The sequence below is a fragment of the Ips typographus genome, linkage group LG1, assembly GCF_016097725.1.
Source record: "Ips typographus isolate SLU linkage group LG1, UJ_Ityp_2.0, whole genome shotgun sequence".
In the NCBI taxonomy this organism is placed as follows: Eukaryota; Metazoa; Arthropoda; class Insecta; order Coleoptera; family Curculionidae; genus Ips; species Ips typographus.
Window position 1 is genome coordinate 25097604 of NC_138422.1, and position 15623 is coordinate 25113226.

At 33.1% G+C, this 15623-nt stretch overlaps 2 protein-coding genes across 2 annotated transcripts; both read left to right on the forward strand.

The window, feature by feature from the left end:
• The first annotated feature begins 254 nt into the window (after nt 1–254).
• LOC145725610 (uncharacterized) lies at nt 255–8762 on the forward strand. The gene is made up of 21 exons (XM_081974447.1): nt 255–513; nt 2040–2146; nt 2199–2289; nt 2338–2523; nt 2574–2640; nt 2695–2821; nt 2874–3053; nt 3107–3175; nt 4188–4353; nt 4406–4585; nt 4643–4821; nt 4893–5035; nt 6791–6957; nt 7019–7405; nt 7461–7530; nt 7643–7769; nt 7822–7974; nt 8028–8096; nt 8146–8314; nt 8365–8544; nt 8596–8762. The coding sequence occupies exons 1-21, from the start codon at nt 348–350 to the stop codon at nt 8760–8762; spliced, it is 3150 nt and encodes a 1049-aa protein (XP_081830573.1). The 5' UTR covers nt 255–347.
• A 4530-nt stretch (nt 8763–13292) lies between these two features.
• LOC145729319 (circadian clock-controlled protein daywake-like) lies at nt 13293–15609 on the forward strand. Its single transcript, XM_081980034.1, has 5 exons — nt 13293–13452; nt 14561–14813; nt 14867–15000; nt 15060–15209; nt 15404–15609. Exons 1-5 carry the CDS (start codon nt 13386–13388, stop codon nt 15553–15555), a joined length of 756 nt encoding a protein of 251 aa, XP_081836160.1. The 5' UTR covers nt 13293–13385; the 3' UTR covers nt 15556–15609.
• Nucleotides 15610–15623: the final 14 nt, after the last annotated feature.

Below are 15623 nucleotides of genomic sequence, written 5' to 3' on the forward strand. Positions count from 1 at the left end.
ATTAAAAATCTAATCCAACTAGTAAATGATTTAAATACGAAATGAGATTGAAAACTCAACTTCTTCGAATTAAGCTTTAATTGGCTTACAAATTCACATTCAATACCCACATTTTTCCATTTTTTAGCGTTGTTTAGTTTTACTGACCTTAAAGTGGACACAAATCAGAGTAATTGATAATATCAGTAACACCCACCCAAGTTTTGACCTTTTCAATTTCCCTTCCCTTACAAGAATAGCTTATAAACTTTACAGTACCTAAGTCTAAACGAATTGCGCGGATTGTGTGGTACGATACATTCAGTAGAGCAATTAGCAACAATTGTTATATCCGGTGTGTAAAGAGAATGCAAATTTCTTGGAGTTTGTGCTGTGTCGCTCTAATATTCGCGCTCATTTTGCTATGGATGATCAAAAAGTGGCGCTTTTATTGGTTATCCTGGCAGTTGTCAGGCCCTCCAGCTATTTGTCCCCTCATTGGAAATGGACTAGCCTTTATAGGCGATCCTAAAGGTCACTATTTTATTTTTTTATGTTATAAATGTTTCAATCTTCTTAAGGTGACTAAGTATACAGGGTAATTTTAGGAAAGTATTCTGAAAGAACTTAATCTTGTACACCGGAAAATTGACTCCATGAACCTCAATTGATACTACAAAAATGTATTTGAATTTTTCAGTTTTCGGAAGTTGTTAGCTCAAATTTACGTTGAAAATGTCTCCAATTCAGTCCCTTTCATTTGGTCAACAGTGTAAAAAGCTTTCAAGTAGTTGAATATGTTTTTTTTTTGGTTCAGCAACTGGTCAAGCCATTCGACTTTTTGCCATGACCTAGTCAATGCATTTTATTACAGAACTGCATAACAAAATTCTAAATGTTATTCGGTCCAACGTAGAACGTATTACCACAAAATGAATAATATTACACAAGAGGGTTATTCGGGAATTGCATAGATTATTAGGAAAGATGAAAATATGCAGATAAACAAATCTAAAAATTTGCTAGAATTCCTGATTGGCTACCAAAACATTTTTAAAGTTTTCAAAATGTTCTGTTCTACTGGAAATTTGAAGTATTCATAAATATACCGATACATTTTTAGAAGAAGTCATAGAAGAAAACGTATTTAATTTTGTGGAGTGATGAGAGTGATGTTGATCATGTTATTTTCTGTCATTCACATTAACTTCAATTGCAATGGATTTGAAGATTTTTTTCGGTAGTTATTATTAATCAAACAAAAACGAAACATTTATCTGTCTGTTACATTAATATCTTGTTTTTGTTTCATTTACCGTATAACCATTCTTTATTTGATTAAGTTTTAAAAATGTGTCTATATACTGAATTGTCTGACAATCTTCTGTATAAAAGTAAATTTTATCAAAGTCTTGTAACATTTTGTGTATAATATTATTATTGCATTCATATTGATATTGACTTTACCCACACGAAATATCTGTTTGGGTAGCAGCCCTTTACAAAGGATAAGTGAAGACCTTATGCAGCAAGGTTTTTAAAGGCTTTGCTATAGCTTGTTGCTAAACAGCACAAATATAAACAAAAACTTATAAAAAGTCTAAATTGAATGATGTTACTAAATATTCAATAATGTGAGACAAATATATCATTTAGACGATGACAATTTTCACATCATTTATTATAAAAAAGGTAAAATAATACATTTTCTCTTAAAGGCAAAAAAAAGTTTAAAATCAACAATCCAGTGCATATTTAAATATAATTATTTTTTATGAACAATGCAATAATAGACGCTCGACTAACCAAACACCTTCAAAAATGCAATACTATATGCTTCATTTGGCTTGCAATTAAAATTTATTCAAATTTCACTGTAAAACTATGAATATTTATATGATATTTAAGCATAAAAATCAATAAAGGGTATAACAACATAATTAGTTTGATAACTTAATAGGCACACACCATCAGTAATGAATTATTATTAACCTTATTAACGACCCAAACAAAGAAAAAACATTACCTAACTTTACAGTATGATGTTCTTAAAATTGCAGATTTGTTAAGGAAAATCTTGTTATTAACTGAACCGTATTCTTCGCCTTTACGTTTATGGATAGGGCCTCAGCTAGTGATTTTCGTTAAAGATCCAGATCAGTTACAGGTAATTTGCAAAGGTATCCGGTACAAAATTCAAATTTTTAATTCACATACAGGTTATAATGCAGAGCTCCAAGTTTACGGAAAAGTCGTTCATCTACAGTTTTCTAGAACCTTTTATGGGTCAAGGGTTATTTACTTCTAGAGGTATGCATTGAACTATAATTTAACAAAATTTTAAAAAATAATTTAAAGGAACGAAGCATAAAAACGACAGAAGGCTTCTGCAGCATTTATTCGGTCCTAAACTCCTAGACAGCTATTGCCCTCTTTTCCAAAAGCACGCCCTTAATTTAGTAAAAATGTTAGAACCGTACATCAACAAATCCCCTTTTGATGTACTTCATATCATCCATGAAACTGCATTTGAAGCCACAATGGGTAAGTTCTCACTAACCTTTATGGTAGAAGTAAAAAAGTTGCTTTTGCAGATATTCTGGTTGAAGACTCTAATGATCATGATATAGACTACAAAATTATTCCCGGTTATATCAGAAGGTTAGTTTATTCAGAAACGTTTTCTATTCTTGCCCAGTATTTTGCAAATTGCAGGTTCTACTACATTTTCACACAAAGAATTGTAAAGTTCTGGCTGTTTTTGGACTGCATCTATAAACAAACAGTATTTTATAAAGAACAGCAGGAGATGTCTAAACTTCTAGAAAAGTTTACTGAAGATGTACTATTTTTTACAACAAAGCATTAAAAAAAACTAAAACTCAACTTTTAAGATTCGAAACAAGCAAGTTGCTGCCCTACTCCAAGAAAATGGAAACGAACAAACCGTGTATAAGCCTCCAAAACGTGAAATTCCTTCAGTGCTGGAGATGATGTTGCTCTTAGCTGCAGACAATGAAGATTTGCAAAATGAAAAGAATTTCAGAGACCATATGACCACTTTTGTTGCTACTGTAATTATTACAATAAAATTGTTATATGATTTGATTATTAATGTTGTTTTTAGAGTCAAGACACTCAAAGTTCCGCCATTGCTTTCACTTTGATGATGCTAGGAATGTATAGCTCGGTTCAGGTATGCTTGTTTTAGAATGTGCTGATAACTAACAATAATTTTAACTTTAACTATTTGTATTTTGTAGTTAGGATCAGTTTAACTGAAACTTTTCAATTTAACAATATCTGCTACTACGACGTTATCACTCCTAACAAAACACCTCATTGTTTATTTTTACATTAAAAGTTGAACTGCAAAATTTGTTGTAAGGTATTTGAATTGAGCAAAGTTTTAAAATTGTGCCGAATACCTAATTGCAAAAATTGCACCGATGAACTGCAAAATTGCATGTCATTTCATCTGATAAAAAAAAAACTTGAAAACTGGGAGAATAATACTTAAAAAGACGACTAAACTGCAGAACAATTTTATGTTTTTTTTGCAGTTTTGCACAATTCAAACTTTACAAACAATTTTGCAGTCTATTCTTGCAATTTGTTTAAATCGCAATTATATGCAATTGTGCGGCAAATGATGCCCATGCAATTTTGCTCTAAATGCTGATAACTTTTTGCTTTTTTTTGTCAGTTTTTATTAATTTAAGGGATCTGGTTTACATGCAATTTTGCAACTAATTTCTGCAGTAAAGTTTTCTCCGCAATTTTGTAGTAAACTTGAGCTAAACTTAAATGTTGCTACATTCAATCAATGTAAATTCTTGCAATAATCTGTTTAGAACGCAATTCTATGCAAGTTTTGCCAGCAAAATTTTTGCAATTTTGCATTATTTTCAAATACAGTTTATTTACATGCAATTTTGTTGTCGTCTTAAGTCATTCAGTTGTTACTTGATTATTCAAAGTTGAACTCGTCTTTTCTAGTAAGTTCATCAAACAAACAGAAGTTTCAGTCATGATTCTGTTTTGTTATGTATTATTTCTTTTTAGTCACCAGAAGAACTGGCTCAGATTTGGCTACAAAGTCACCTTTCTTTAATTTTAGATTACTAAAGCGTTTGGTATTATTAAAAACTGATCTGAAAATATTAGCCATTGAAAAAATTAGATGTTTGCTCTATTTCTACTTGTAGTCGAAAGTAATGGATGAGCTTCTGACAGTTTTGGAAGGACGTAAAGACCTCACTTTAGAGGACACTTCCAGGTTAAAGTACATGGAGATGTGCATCAAAGAGTCTATGAGGCTATTTCCTCTAGGTCCTTTTTTACCTAGGGACGTACTACAAACCTTCAGGCTTGGTATGTTACAACACATTCTAAACTATGTTAAACTAGTCAGAAAACTTTTAAGGAAAATTTACAATCCCTGGAGGGTGCTCAATGATCCTAGGAGTGTACAACGTGCATCGAAATCCGAAATATTGGGAAAAACCAAACGAGTTCTACCCGGAACATTTCCTAGAAGAAGCAATGTCGAAGAGACACCCTTACGCTTATTTGCCCTTCAGTAGCGGTCCTAGAAGGTGCATAGGTAAACTAAACTAATCTAGAAATAACTTAAAAAAATTAAAACACCAATTCTAACCAGCTCAACAGTATTCCTACGTAAATATGAAGATAATAGTCAGCCAAGTTCTGCTGAATTACAAACTAAGTTGTCCTTTTACTCTACGAGAAATGGAACTAATGACTGATGTTTCTATAAGACCTAAAGCAGGCTATTTAATCCAAATCACTCGAAGAGAGCTCTGTAATGATGCAACACAGTAATAAAATACCATAAAAAGATTTTGACCTGGTTGTTGTTATTTTGTAATCTATAACCTTGTTGCAATTTTGTAGAAGACGTTTTGTTGTCTTGTTACAATAGTTCATGTTTTTCTTCTTTTAGTCCAATAGTAAGTATGAAGGTGCACAGTGTGTTGTTTCTAGACCATTTAATGGACTGGGAAAGTATTTTTGAGAATGACGGCCTTAAAAGGTAAGTTTTGTTTATTTCAAAGTATTGACTCAAATTGATTTATATTGAATCAATTAACTTTAGAACGGAAAACTGATGCAATTCGCGATTGATTGTGCTTGAAAATTAGACGGGACTTTTAAATTTCTTGCGTGACCTACTTTCGAACAACGCCCGGTACCATAATTTAGAAAAAAAATGGCACGAAACCAGGCGGAACAATGGTTGTGGTTGACTCACAATATCAATTTATGGTATAAAAACAATGAGGGCGAAACTGGTATTTTCTATGGTGGTTAAAAATGCTAAAAACAAGAAAAACCTTGATATGTGTATCATGTCAATGATTCAAAGGTGTTTATAGCTTGCACACAGAAATATTGCTTACAAGATAATTGTTTCCGTTAAGTTAGACTTTCAGGTGAAGGTGATGCAATAGGGTTCATGGGAAAATCAAGAAACTGGGATTTTTCCAACTTTTTTTTTTATTTCATGTGTTTTTTTATTTAAACCACACCGTACGTATAACGTTTTACTCACTCATTTGGATAGCAAAATATTAACAAGTAGTATAATTAGTTTGATTTTACTTTATGACGATGGGCTGTTTTGTAATTTTACCGCCCGTTGTTTTGAGAGACGAGCCGTAAAAGTAGAGCGTAAAGCTGTCGTTACCGCCATGAAATCTATGTGTAAACAGACATTACCGAATCATTTCTGAGTAAAACGTCTATTTTGAACTTTAATTTAAACGTAAAACAAAATAAAAAATTACATGAGTTTTCGAGATATCCGCTCTTGAATGTCTGTATACTAAGCAGATATTTTAAAAACTATACAAGATACCGGAAAACCTATCCAGTTTTTAATTTGTATAGTGGCCATGTTCTGACTTTCCTTCATTTTCAATAGAATTTATCACAGTTTGAGTTAAGTAAGTATGCATTTTAAGGTCAATTTACTGGCTACACGAAAATACTGACTGAAATTGTTTCATTATTGCTTTTTAAACTGACAATCTTTCATTTTTAATGCACAGTTTTCATAAAGTAAGGCTTGTTTATGCAAGAAATACAGTACGTCTCTGAATTTTAAGGTCAATTGATACATTCACCTCCTAACTAGTTCAAACAAAGTTACGAAGTCAAAAATTGTGTTCCAAGCATTTGTTGCCAGGACTACTATCAAAGTCTACGAAAAAATACTGGCCATTGTATAATTAAAAAAATATCATTATATTCGTATGTCCAGTTGGAAAAAATAGTGTGAAAATGGAAGAAAAGTTGTGTAATCATAGTCTTAATAACAGATGTAGAAAACATGGAATTTTTCGATTTGAAATAACTTGAAACATTACACACAACACAAAAATCCAAAAAATCACTTTTTTTAAATATCTCAAAAATTAAAACGTCGGCCTCGTTAAGCATTGTTTCGCATTTAATAACAAAATAATGGTGGCATTTATTAGAGCAAATTGATTAGCAAACGTTGTACCATTATGTTCTGATTACACTAATTGTTACTACCAAAATGAAAGAGACCAATTAGGTCAAATCCTACTCAACTCATTCATTATTTAAAGACAACACTGCTTTTTAAAATTTTTTAAAACTTTTCCATATAATTGGTGATTTGTGTTAAGTTAAACAATGTTTAAAACATGGTTTTGTAACAAGTTACAATAAATCGCAAGTTTGGGAAAAGACCAAAAATAAAACACTTCTCAGACTCCACAAAAGATTATCCTTAGACTAAAGAAAACAGTTTTTGCAGGTTTCTGATGTACATTGCAGCCAATCTTCTTGTCATTCTGCTAGTTACTTCAATAGCTCTTTATGTGTGGAAACGAAGATATTGGTACTTAGCATCAAGGAAGTTCCAAGGACCACTGGCCCTTCCACTGATAGGCAACGCTTGGATGTTTATGTGTAAAAATGAAGGTCTGACTTTGCTACTTTTCCCTTTAAACTGAGTTAGTAACCAACTTTAAAATCCAACTAGAAATCTTAATGAAAATCTATGAAGTAACCAAGAAATGTAATAGGGAGCCTATGAGGTTCTGGCTAGGACCAAGCCTTCTGATAGTCTTCACCAATTTAGATCACGTGGAGAAAATTCTGTCTTCGACCAAGTTTGCCTATAAGCACGACGTTTATGACTTTATTAAAGTATACGTGGGCGATGGTTTAATCAGTGGATCAGGACCGAAATACAAAACTCATAGGAGAATCATTCAACCCATGTTCAATATGTGTTTTGTCTCTGAATGTACGAGGTACATACAAAACCATGTGGACGTCTGTATGAATCAGTTGGAGGAATACGTGGGGAAAGCCACTTTCGATTTTGGTCAGATGGTGCACAAATGCATGGTAGATGTTTTCAAAGGTATGTGAATGCAAACTAGTATTATTTTTGTATTAATAAGGCTATAAACTTCCAGAAATTATACTGGGTTCCCAGGAAAGGTCTCAACTGAACGGCTTAAATGCTTTCGATCATGCTTTAACCGAGTAAGTATCAATTAAATACAAGTTTTTTATTTTTATTAATTAAGCTTAATTATTATAATGGCAGTTTCCATAAGTTTAAATAATTTAAATTGTTTTTTTTATACTTTAATAGAGGATACGATTACGCCTTCTCCAGGATAGTAAAACCTTATCTCCAACCTGATTTTCTGTACAAATTCACCCCATACAAGAAAATTCAAGACCGACTAAGAAAGGCTTTAAGAACACAAGCCAAACAAGTAATATGTTTAATTTTTTTTCTTTGTGAATTGTTTAGAAACCTTTTTGTAGTATATTGAAGCCTCCAGAAAGAGACGTCACTCATTCCAAACTAACACAGGCATTTGCCCCATTATTGACCGTTTAACTGATTTTATTGACGAGAACCCCGGGGTGATTACAGACGAAGAGTTTGTCGACCATGTGATAACTTTACATGCTGCAGTAAGTATATTTGTTAAAAAAACTGTTTAAAAAAGTACTGACAGTTTTAACAGTCAGAAGATACAGTTACTATTGTGTCCGGATTCTTAGCTGTATGTTTCGGGATGTATCCAGAATGTCAAGTAAGTGCTTGTATCTAGTTATGTGACTTTTTAAAGATGAAATTTTTAGGCTAAAGCAGCTAAAGAAATCCGTGAGATTTTTGGTGAATGTCCCAGACCAGTCACCATGGAAGATATTAACAGATTAGAGTACCTAGATCGATGCATTAAAGAGGTTTTAAGGCTGTTCACCATAGGGCCGGTTATACTCAGGAAGTGTACTGGAGATTTTGAAATAGGTTTGTAAAATAACGCCAGTTAAAAGAGGAAGTAACTTTGAAATTTGTAGACGGAAAGATTGTACCAAAAGGCTGCGCTATAGTGGTCCCAATCTTTACGATTCACAGAGATCCAAAATACTGGCAAACACCCGATCACTTCAATCCCGACAACTTTCTTCCGGAAATTGTTAATAAAAGGCACACGTACGCTTATATGCCATTCAGTGCAGGTCCGAGAGGTTGCATTGGTAAATACGTTACACAAACTTATTAAAAGTTACTTAACATAAAAATTGCAGGTAAAATTCTGGCAAATGTTACCTTAAAGATTTTCGCTTGTAACCTTCTGCAACGGTTCGAAATTGAGGCTAATGGAAAAGTACCCGATTTAGAGCTGAAAATGGAAATTACTACCAGACCGAAACATGGGTATAATTTAAGATTGAAAAAAAGAATTTGGTCTTAAGAAGACAACATATACTAAATTAAACTAAACAATCAATCAATCAAATATAATGTTGATAAAACTGATTTTTATATCTTTCCTTCACCAGTTTATGAGATCTTTGTATAAATTGAAAGGTTAATGATACTTATTACCTTCTCTATATTGATTAACGAAAACATAAACTAGAGAAAATAATAGACAAGAAGACTGTACAATCCTGGCACAAGCTTATTTTTCATGACCACAAAAACACAAACATGTAATTTGAACGAAAAACCACATGTTGTTTTATAGTGTTTTTGTGATATCTTTTCTTCTTATTTGTCAGATTTTTGTGAATAGTGAATACGGATTTTGGTGTAATATTATCAACTATACGTCTTCCCAAGCTAATATTTTCAAACTTAAGAGTTAATAGCCCGAACGATATCGTACAATGTTTCATTACCTGACTTTGATACAAAAAGGAGAAATGAGAAAAGTGTGCCAAACTCGTTTATAAGATTCTGTTCCAAAGTAGAATCTCTGCTTCGTGAACCTGATTGTGATTTCTTGAAGATTCTGGTCTTCTGTAAAACGATCAAAATAATTGGAAGAGATAGATATATGGAGAGGTTCTCAAAAAATTTCAAAAAGAACAAAAATTGTGACGGTTACTAAAAAAGATTAAAATTATTCATCACTTGATGGGAACATAATATTGTTTAAATCATATATCATATTGTAACTCATTTCAAACAGATTGATGAGAATCCAAGTAAGTGATTTAGCGGATAAAGTAGTTAATTTATCTAATAAATATGATAGCATTGATGTTAAGTCCACATGTGCAACCTTTACGTAAATCACAGTACTGCTTCATTGTGATTGGTGAAGAAAAATCGATGGAAATCACTAGTGATAATGTTGTGACGCTTGGCTAACACGTCAAAGTGCAAATTATTGATTTTATATTTTTGGTTGAACGATATTGGTGGGTAACATACAGGGTGGACCATAAGTAATGGGACATAGAGCTACAGCATATTCTTGACATCAAAATAATACGATTTAGCTAAATTGTCCTATGCCGAAAGTTAGTATTAAGAAAGATACAGGGTGTGAAAGTTAAATTTTAATTTTTGATTTTTTATCATATGTTCACGGTCTTTTGATATAAAGCACTGAAAATTTATATAGGGGGGTTTTGCCAGGCGGAAAATAGGATGCTTTTATTTATTTTGTAGTGGCCGATAGGGGCGCTACCGGCAACCATTTCAGCTGCTTTAAAAGACTCAAACTTTTTTTTTTCAACTGGACCAGCGATACTACTTCAAAATATGATTCTAATAGGTATTCTCCGTAAAAAAGGTATACTTGTTCTGGGTCTTAAATGTTGACCGTTTTCGAGATATTTAACATTTTGGTATTGCAAAGAGCAACTTTCAAATTAGTAAATTATTTTTTTTATCAAAGTAAGTTTTTATTTTGCCTATGTAGAACACCTGTTGTCCAAAAGAAACATTTTTTTATTTCTAATTCTTTAATTTCTAGTGGTTTAAATTGTTTCATCATTCAGATAAAAAACTGAGAATACGAATGCGATCTATTATTTTCGATATTTTTGTTGTGTGATTTATCTAAAAGGTCTCCCAATTCTAGTTTTTTTATGTTTTGTACGAATTACATAAATTTTCTTTCACCCTTAACTTTTTAATCTATTAGCATATGGACGTATGCAGTATTAAAATATTAAATACCTCGAAAACGGTCAACTTTTAGGACTCAGAACATGTATACCTTTTTTACTTAGAAACCCCATTAAAATCATATTTTAAAGTTGCATAGCTGGTTCAGTTGTGTAAATAAAAGTTTGAGTCTTTTTAAGCAGCTGAAATGGTTCTCGGTAGCGCCCCCTATCGGCCACTACAAAATAGATAAAAGCATTCTATTTTCCGCCTGGCAAAACCCCCCTATATAAATTTTCAGTGCTTTATATCAATAGACCGTGAAAATATGATAAAAAATCAAAAATTAAAATTTAACTTTCACACCCTGTATCTTTTTTAATATTAACTTTCAGCATAGGACAATTTAGCTAAATCGTATTATTTTGATATCAAGAATATGCTGTAGCTCTATGTCCCATTACTTATGGTCCACCCTGTATATAATATATGGAATAGAATTTTTGTTCTATGGTATATTTCATATTATCTTCCTACGGATTCGGTCATTTCGATAATTTCTCTCCCAATTGAACCTGCATTAGAACAACTTTGTCTCCAGTGTAGATATACCCAAGTGATGGTTAATTATTGAAAATCCTGAAACATATTTGCGCGGAAATAGGTAAATATGGTCTTAAGTTGGTGTTTTGGGTTTAAATTGCAGAGGCTCTATTAAACTTGTTAGTCTACACTCTATAAGGCTTAAGCGTCCATTTGTGCCTTTCATACAATGGATTAACAGATTTGATAGCTTGGCTGCACCTGAACTACAGTTCAGCGGGTTTTTAAATTACCGTGATCATTTATTGAAAACAACCAAAGGGTCCCTGCTATTAGCCACGTTTTGGCTTTGCTGTTTTTTTTGTGCCTCGGGCACCAACAATTGGCTCCTGAACCTGAAATTGAACTCCTGAACGTCTGCTGGATTTGACAAGTTCCAGGTGCCAGATATACTAAACTTGTAGTGGTAAGAAACCTTAAAACCAATTTGGCACCAGGGAACAGTGAATGTTGAGGCAGTCATTTTCTTTCTAGTTTATCACTTTCCTAAATTTAAGCTTCTTAAGTCTTAAGTTCCATTTCTCAATTTGGGTGTATTTGTAGTTCTTTATAGTATTTTCAAAATTTGTAAAAGAAAGTCGTAACTTACCCCACTTACCAGTTATAGAAAGAAGACAGTAACACTAATAAAGTTCAACCAGAGAGACAAGGCATATGTATGAGAAATTGAAAAAACCATCCCTCAATCAGTGTTCTGTTAAGGGTCCAAACATGATTGAATTAATCCATTCTTGGTTCCAAAACTCCATTAAGTGATCTAAAATTGTTGTTAAACCTGAGCCTTGACTTTGACTGATGCTAAATCAACTCAAATATGACTGTTTTCACTAACCTCTTTACCAATTCTTTCAAACACTTGAGTGATTTCCAAACAATCCCAAGGGCTTTAATTAATGTCCAGGAATTTTTTTCAGGAAGCTTCTTATCGAAAACTTCATTAAGTCATCTAAAATTGTTTTCAAACCTGCTCCAACTTGACTGTTTTCACACACTTCTTTCAAACTAAGAAAAATACTGTTACGATTTTCCCGTGGGTTTTCACAAAGTCAGTTTAACTCAACAATAAATTTATTTACACTTTAAAACACTCCGTACAATAATTAATTCAACTACTAAAAACACTACTACAATTCCACAATTATTCCTCTATTTAAACTTTACCGCGTTCCCAAATTCACTACTACACTACTCCGCCGTCGTCGACACCGCTTCTTTTATATTCGCAAACCACGTTCTAGAATGACCGCAAAACGCTTCGCGATTTGCCTCGAATATCAAAGATGCTTCCAGGTGTCGCTTCCTAACTGTGGCCTACTTTAACACGCGCCCGGCCAGATATTGCGGCGCTTCGATTCCATCCCGAATCGAGAGCTCGTTCAGAAGTATCGAGCATAGTAGGCCCAAACCGTAACAATACTTAAAAAGGGTTCATCAAGCTTTTTCCAAAATTCAAATTGGTTTTTAGGGATTATTATTATTTATATTATATTATCTTACGGAAATTATAACGGCAAACCATTAAGGTTGTTGCTAAGTAATCTTAATAACTTTAAGAAGAACAAAGTGTTGTCAAACCTCTTTAGCATAAACGTGTATTTCAAAATATAAAGAGATTAGTTATTTTCAGAGCACAGTCGAAAGACTTCTTCGGAGTATTTATGTCGACAACTGCATCACCAGCCTACCCAATGACAGTTAAACAAGTTTTGTCAAAGAAGTCAGTTACTGTTATAATAGAAGTTACATTTAATTTAAGAGGTGAGAGCACAAACGTCACAACGTCATCAGGTAAAATCCTAATCCGCTAGAGTCTGTTAGTTTCGTCAAGTTCTTGCAACATTCAGGCTCAGAATGTACTTCTGGTGTAACTTAGTCGGTTTTGGAGATCCAGGATCCAGAAGTCTGAGATAAAGGGTTTGTCCACAAAGTCCTTCCATATGGATTAGGAAAAAAATGAACTTAAACCTGTTAAATTGAGTTTTAGATCAACATTTTTTTCTACATACTCCTAAAACTGCCAACAAATCAGGACCGTACTTAGGTACTTACTTTAGGTTAATTGACACAGACAGAATGTTTGTGGCCATTAACTATTACGACGTTGTGTTGCATTTCTGGTTTCCGTTACCTTTGAAGGTTTCACTATACATTACTAGATGCGCACTAAGTTGTAGTGACAATAATTATCACTTAAATATGTGTAATAAATTAACATTAAGTAATAATTGCATATTGGATACCTGTTGCTAAACATGACCTACTCGAGCTGAATGGTAAATAATTGCAAAGTGGGGTATTATGTATTGAATATAACTTGACAGTACCTCTTTGGTATTCTATAAGATCAGTGAAACCTGAATCCGAATCGAGAATGGGTAAAATTAACGCGGTCATCGCTTTTTGCGTCTTATTAGTGAAAGTTACCAAAGCTGGACTGCGTAAGTCGACTTATTATCTAATTACTATTTGAAAATAAAATTATTTTAAAGCATATAGTAACATACAAAAATGTATCAATGTTCTGATTAATAAAATCAATTTTCAAAACAACCTTGAACAGATTTGAATTATTTTTAAGCCATTTAACCGGCATGATAACTGGATCTGATGTACAGTGATTTTTTAGTACGGTCTGTAGACCGCTTACTACCCAGAAACATACATACAACCTTGGAAGTATCTAAAATTACTGCCAAAAGCTTGGTTGGCAGTTACTTTCTGATTTTCAGCTCAAAAAAGTCAAGTACGATTTTCAGCATTTTAAATACTAAAATTACTTAAAAATAATTTAATTTTGAAAACCATAAAAGCCAAGTCCACTCTTAATATTTCAATATTTTTATTATTCCGGCCGGTTCTGTATTTAGGATCTCAGTTACTACGTTAACAGTAGTCTTCAGCTTGTTACGTAACTGAGTTAATTACTTGAAATTATATTTGAAAAATAAAGTATATTACTTCCTCAAAATTTAAATTACTTCTTTGGTTCTGGCACTAACTCTCAAAGATTTAGGCCAAAATGCCTATGTCTACTAATTTCTGAATATTTTTTAGCACTAGGAGGCAGGAATGCTTTCATTTATTACCTCTAATATAAGTAACCTCATTTAAAAGTATCTGAAATATGTCAAATAGTTTGAAAATGCTTATTTTGGCTTTTGAAGGTTATTTTCATATTTTAATCCAAAAATTCCAAGTATGCTCGATCTAGAAATATTTTCTTACTGCAGTCCTGCATGGAACGATTTACTATCTAGAAAGTAACTGCAGTGGCTTTGAATAGCTTGAAATTACTTAGTTTAACTTTTTGCATTTGCTTTACACTTCCTAATAACTAGAAAAAAAACAAATTTACTTTCAAAGTAATTAAAATTACTTGCAGCAGGATGAATTCAAATTGAAGTCAATTACTAGCAAGGTTTTCGGATAAAAACCTGATAAAGTGTACTTGATTTGTAAATTTCCTAATACGGATTGATACCAAATAAAGACTTATTTTTCAATATTGCGTAGTGCGACCCTGTAACCTCAATATTTCTCTAACAGCTGACTATTTGGAACCGCTGGTGTGCAAAGCAACAGATCCGAACTACGAAAAATGCTTTTTAACCGGTTTTGCAAAAATGCAGCCTCTCCTCCTCAAAGGAATACCGGAAGTTAACTTACCACCCATGGACCCTTTCGTCCTTCCCATAATGGTAATAAACAGGACTTTCAGTAACGACTTGGTCAAAATCAACGCGACGGTTAGGAACATCCGAGTAGAGGGCGCTAGAAACCTCCAAGTTAACGCCCTTAAGTCGGTCCTGCATAATTTTTAAAAAATTTGTTGCTACTTTTTGAGGTTTTTAGGCTTGAACCCGCTAAACATCGAGGAGAAATCAGGCTGACCCTGCCTTGGACTTATGTCGAAATGGAGTACGACGTCACTGGGAGGTTGCTGACTTTACCGCTTCAGAGTAAAGGCTTTTTCCGTGGAAATTTCAGTGAGTTTTAACGTAAACATCCTTATTTGTAAAGTAGTTTTATCTTTAAAAAAATGCAGCCAACACCCAAATGTACTTAAAATCAAGCCTGGAAACCTACACCAGAGACAAGGAGGAGTACTACAGAGTGAAGAAGGTGAACACTAAAATTGTGATTGGAGACGCCTGGATCAAACTAGTGGCCAAGAACCCCAGTCTTCAATTTGCTGGTATTTATTTTCTTTTCTCCTTGCTGGTTCTCATTTTGTTTTATTCTCTGTTCTTTATTTCTTCTTTTGTTTTCTGGTTTTTCTTCCTTCTCCTCTCTTTTTCTAATTTAGTTTTCTTGCTTCCTTTTAGTGTTCCATCTCTTTATGTTTAGTTTTTCCCTTTTTTTATTTTTTTGATAACAATTTTTTTACAGCGGATGCTATCGCAAATTTCGTAAATCAGGACACTCGAACTGTCCTGGATGCCATCGCTCCTTTAGTGGCGGACACGACCAATCAGCTGATTCGAGTTGTGGGCAGTCAAATCCTCGCCACCGTCAAAGCTTCCGATTGGTTGCCGAGTTAAATTTGAAAAAAAAAAACTTTTTTTTTTCTTGCCTTATTAAATTTTGTACTTCTACTACTGTAGGATAA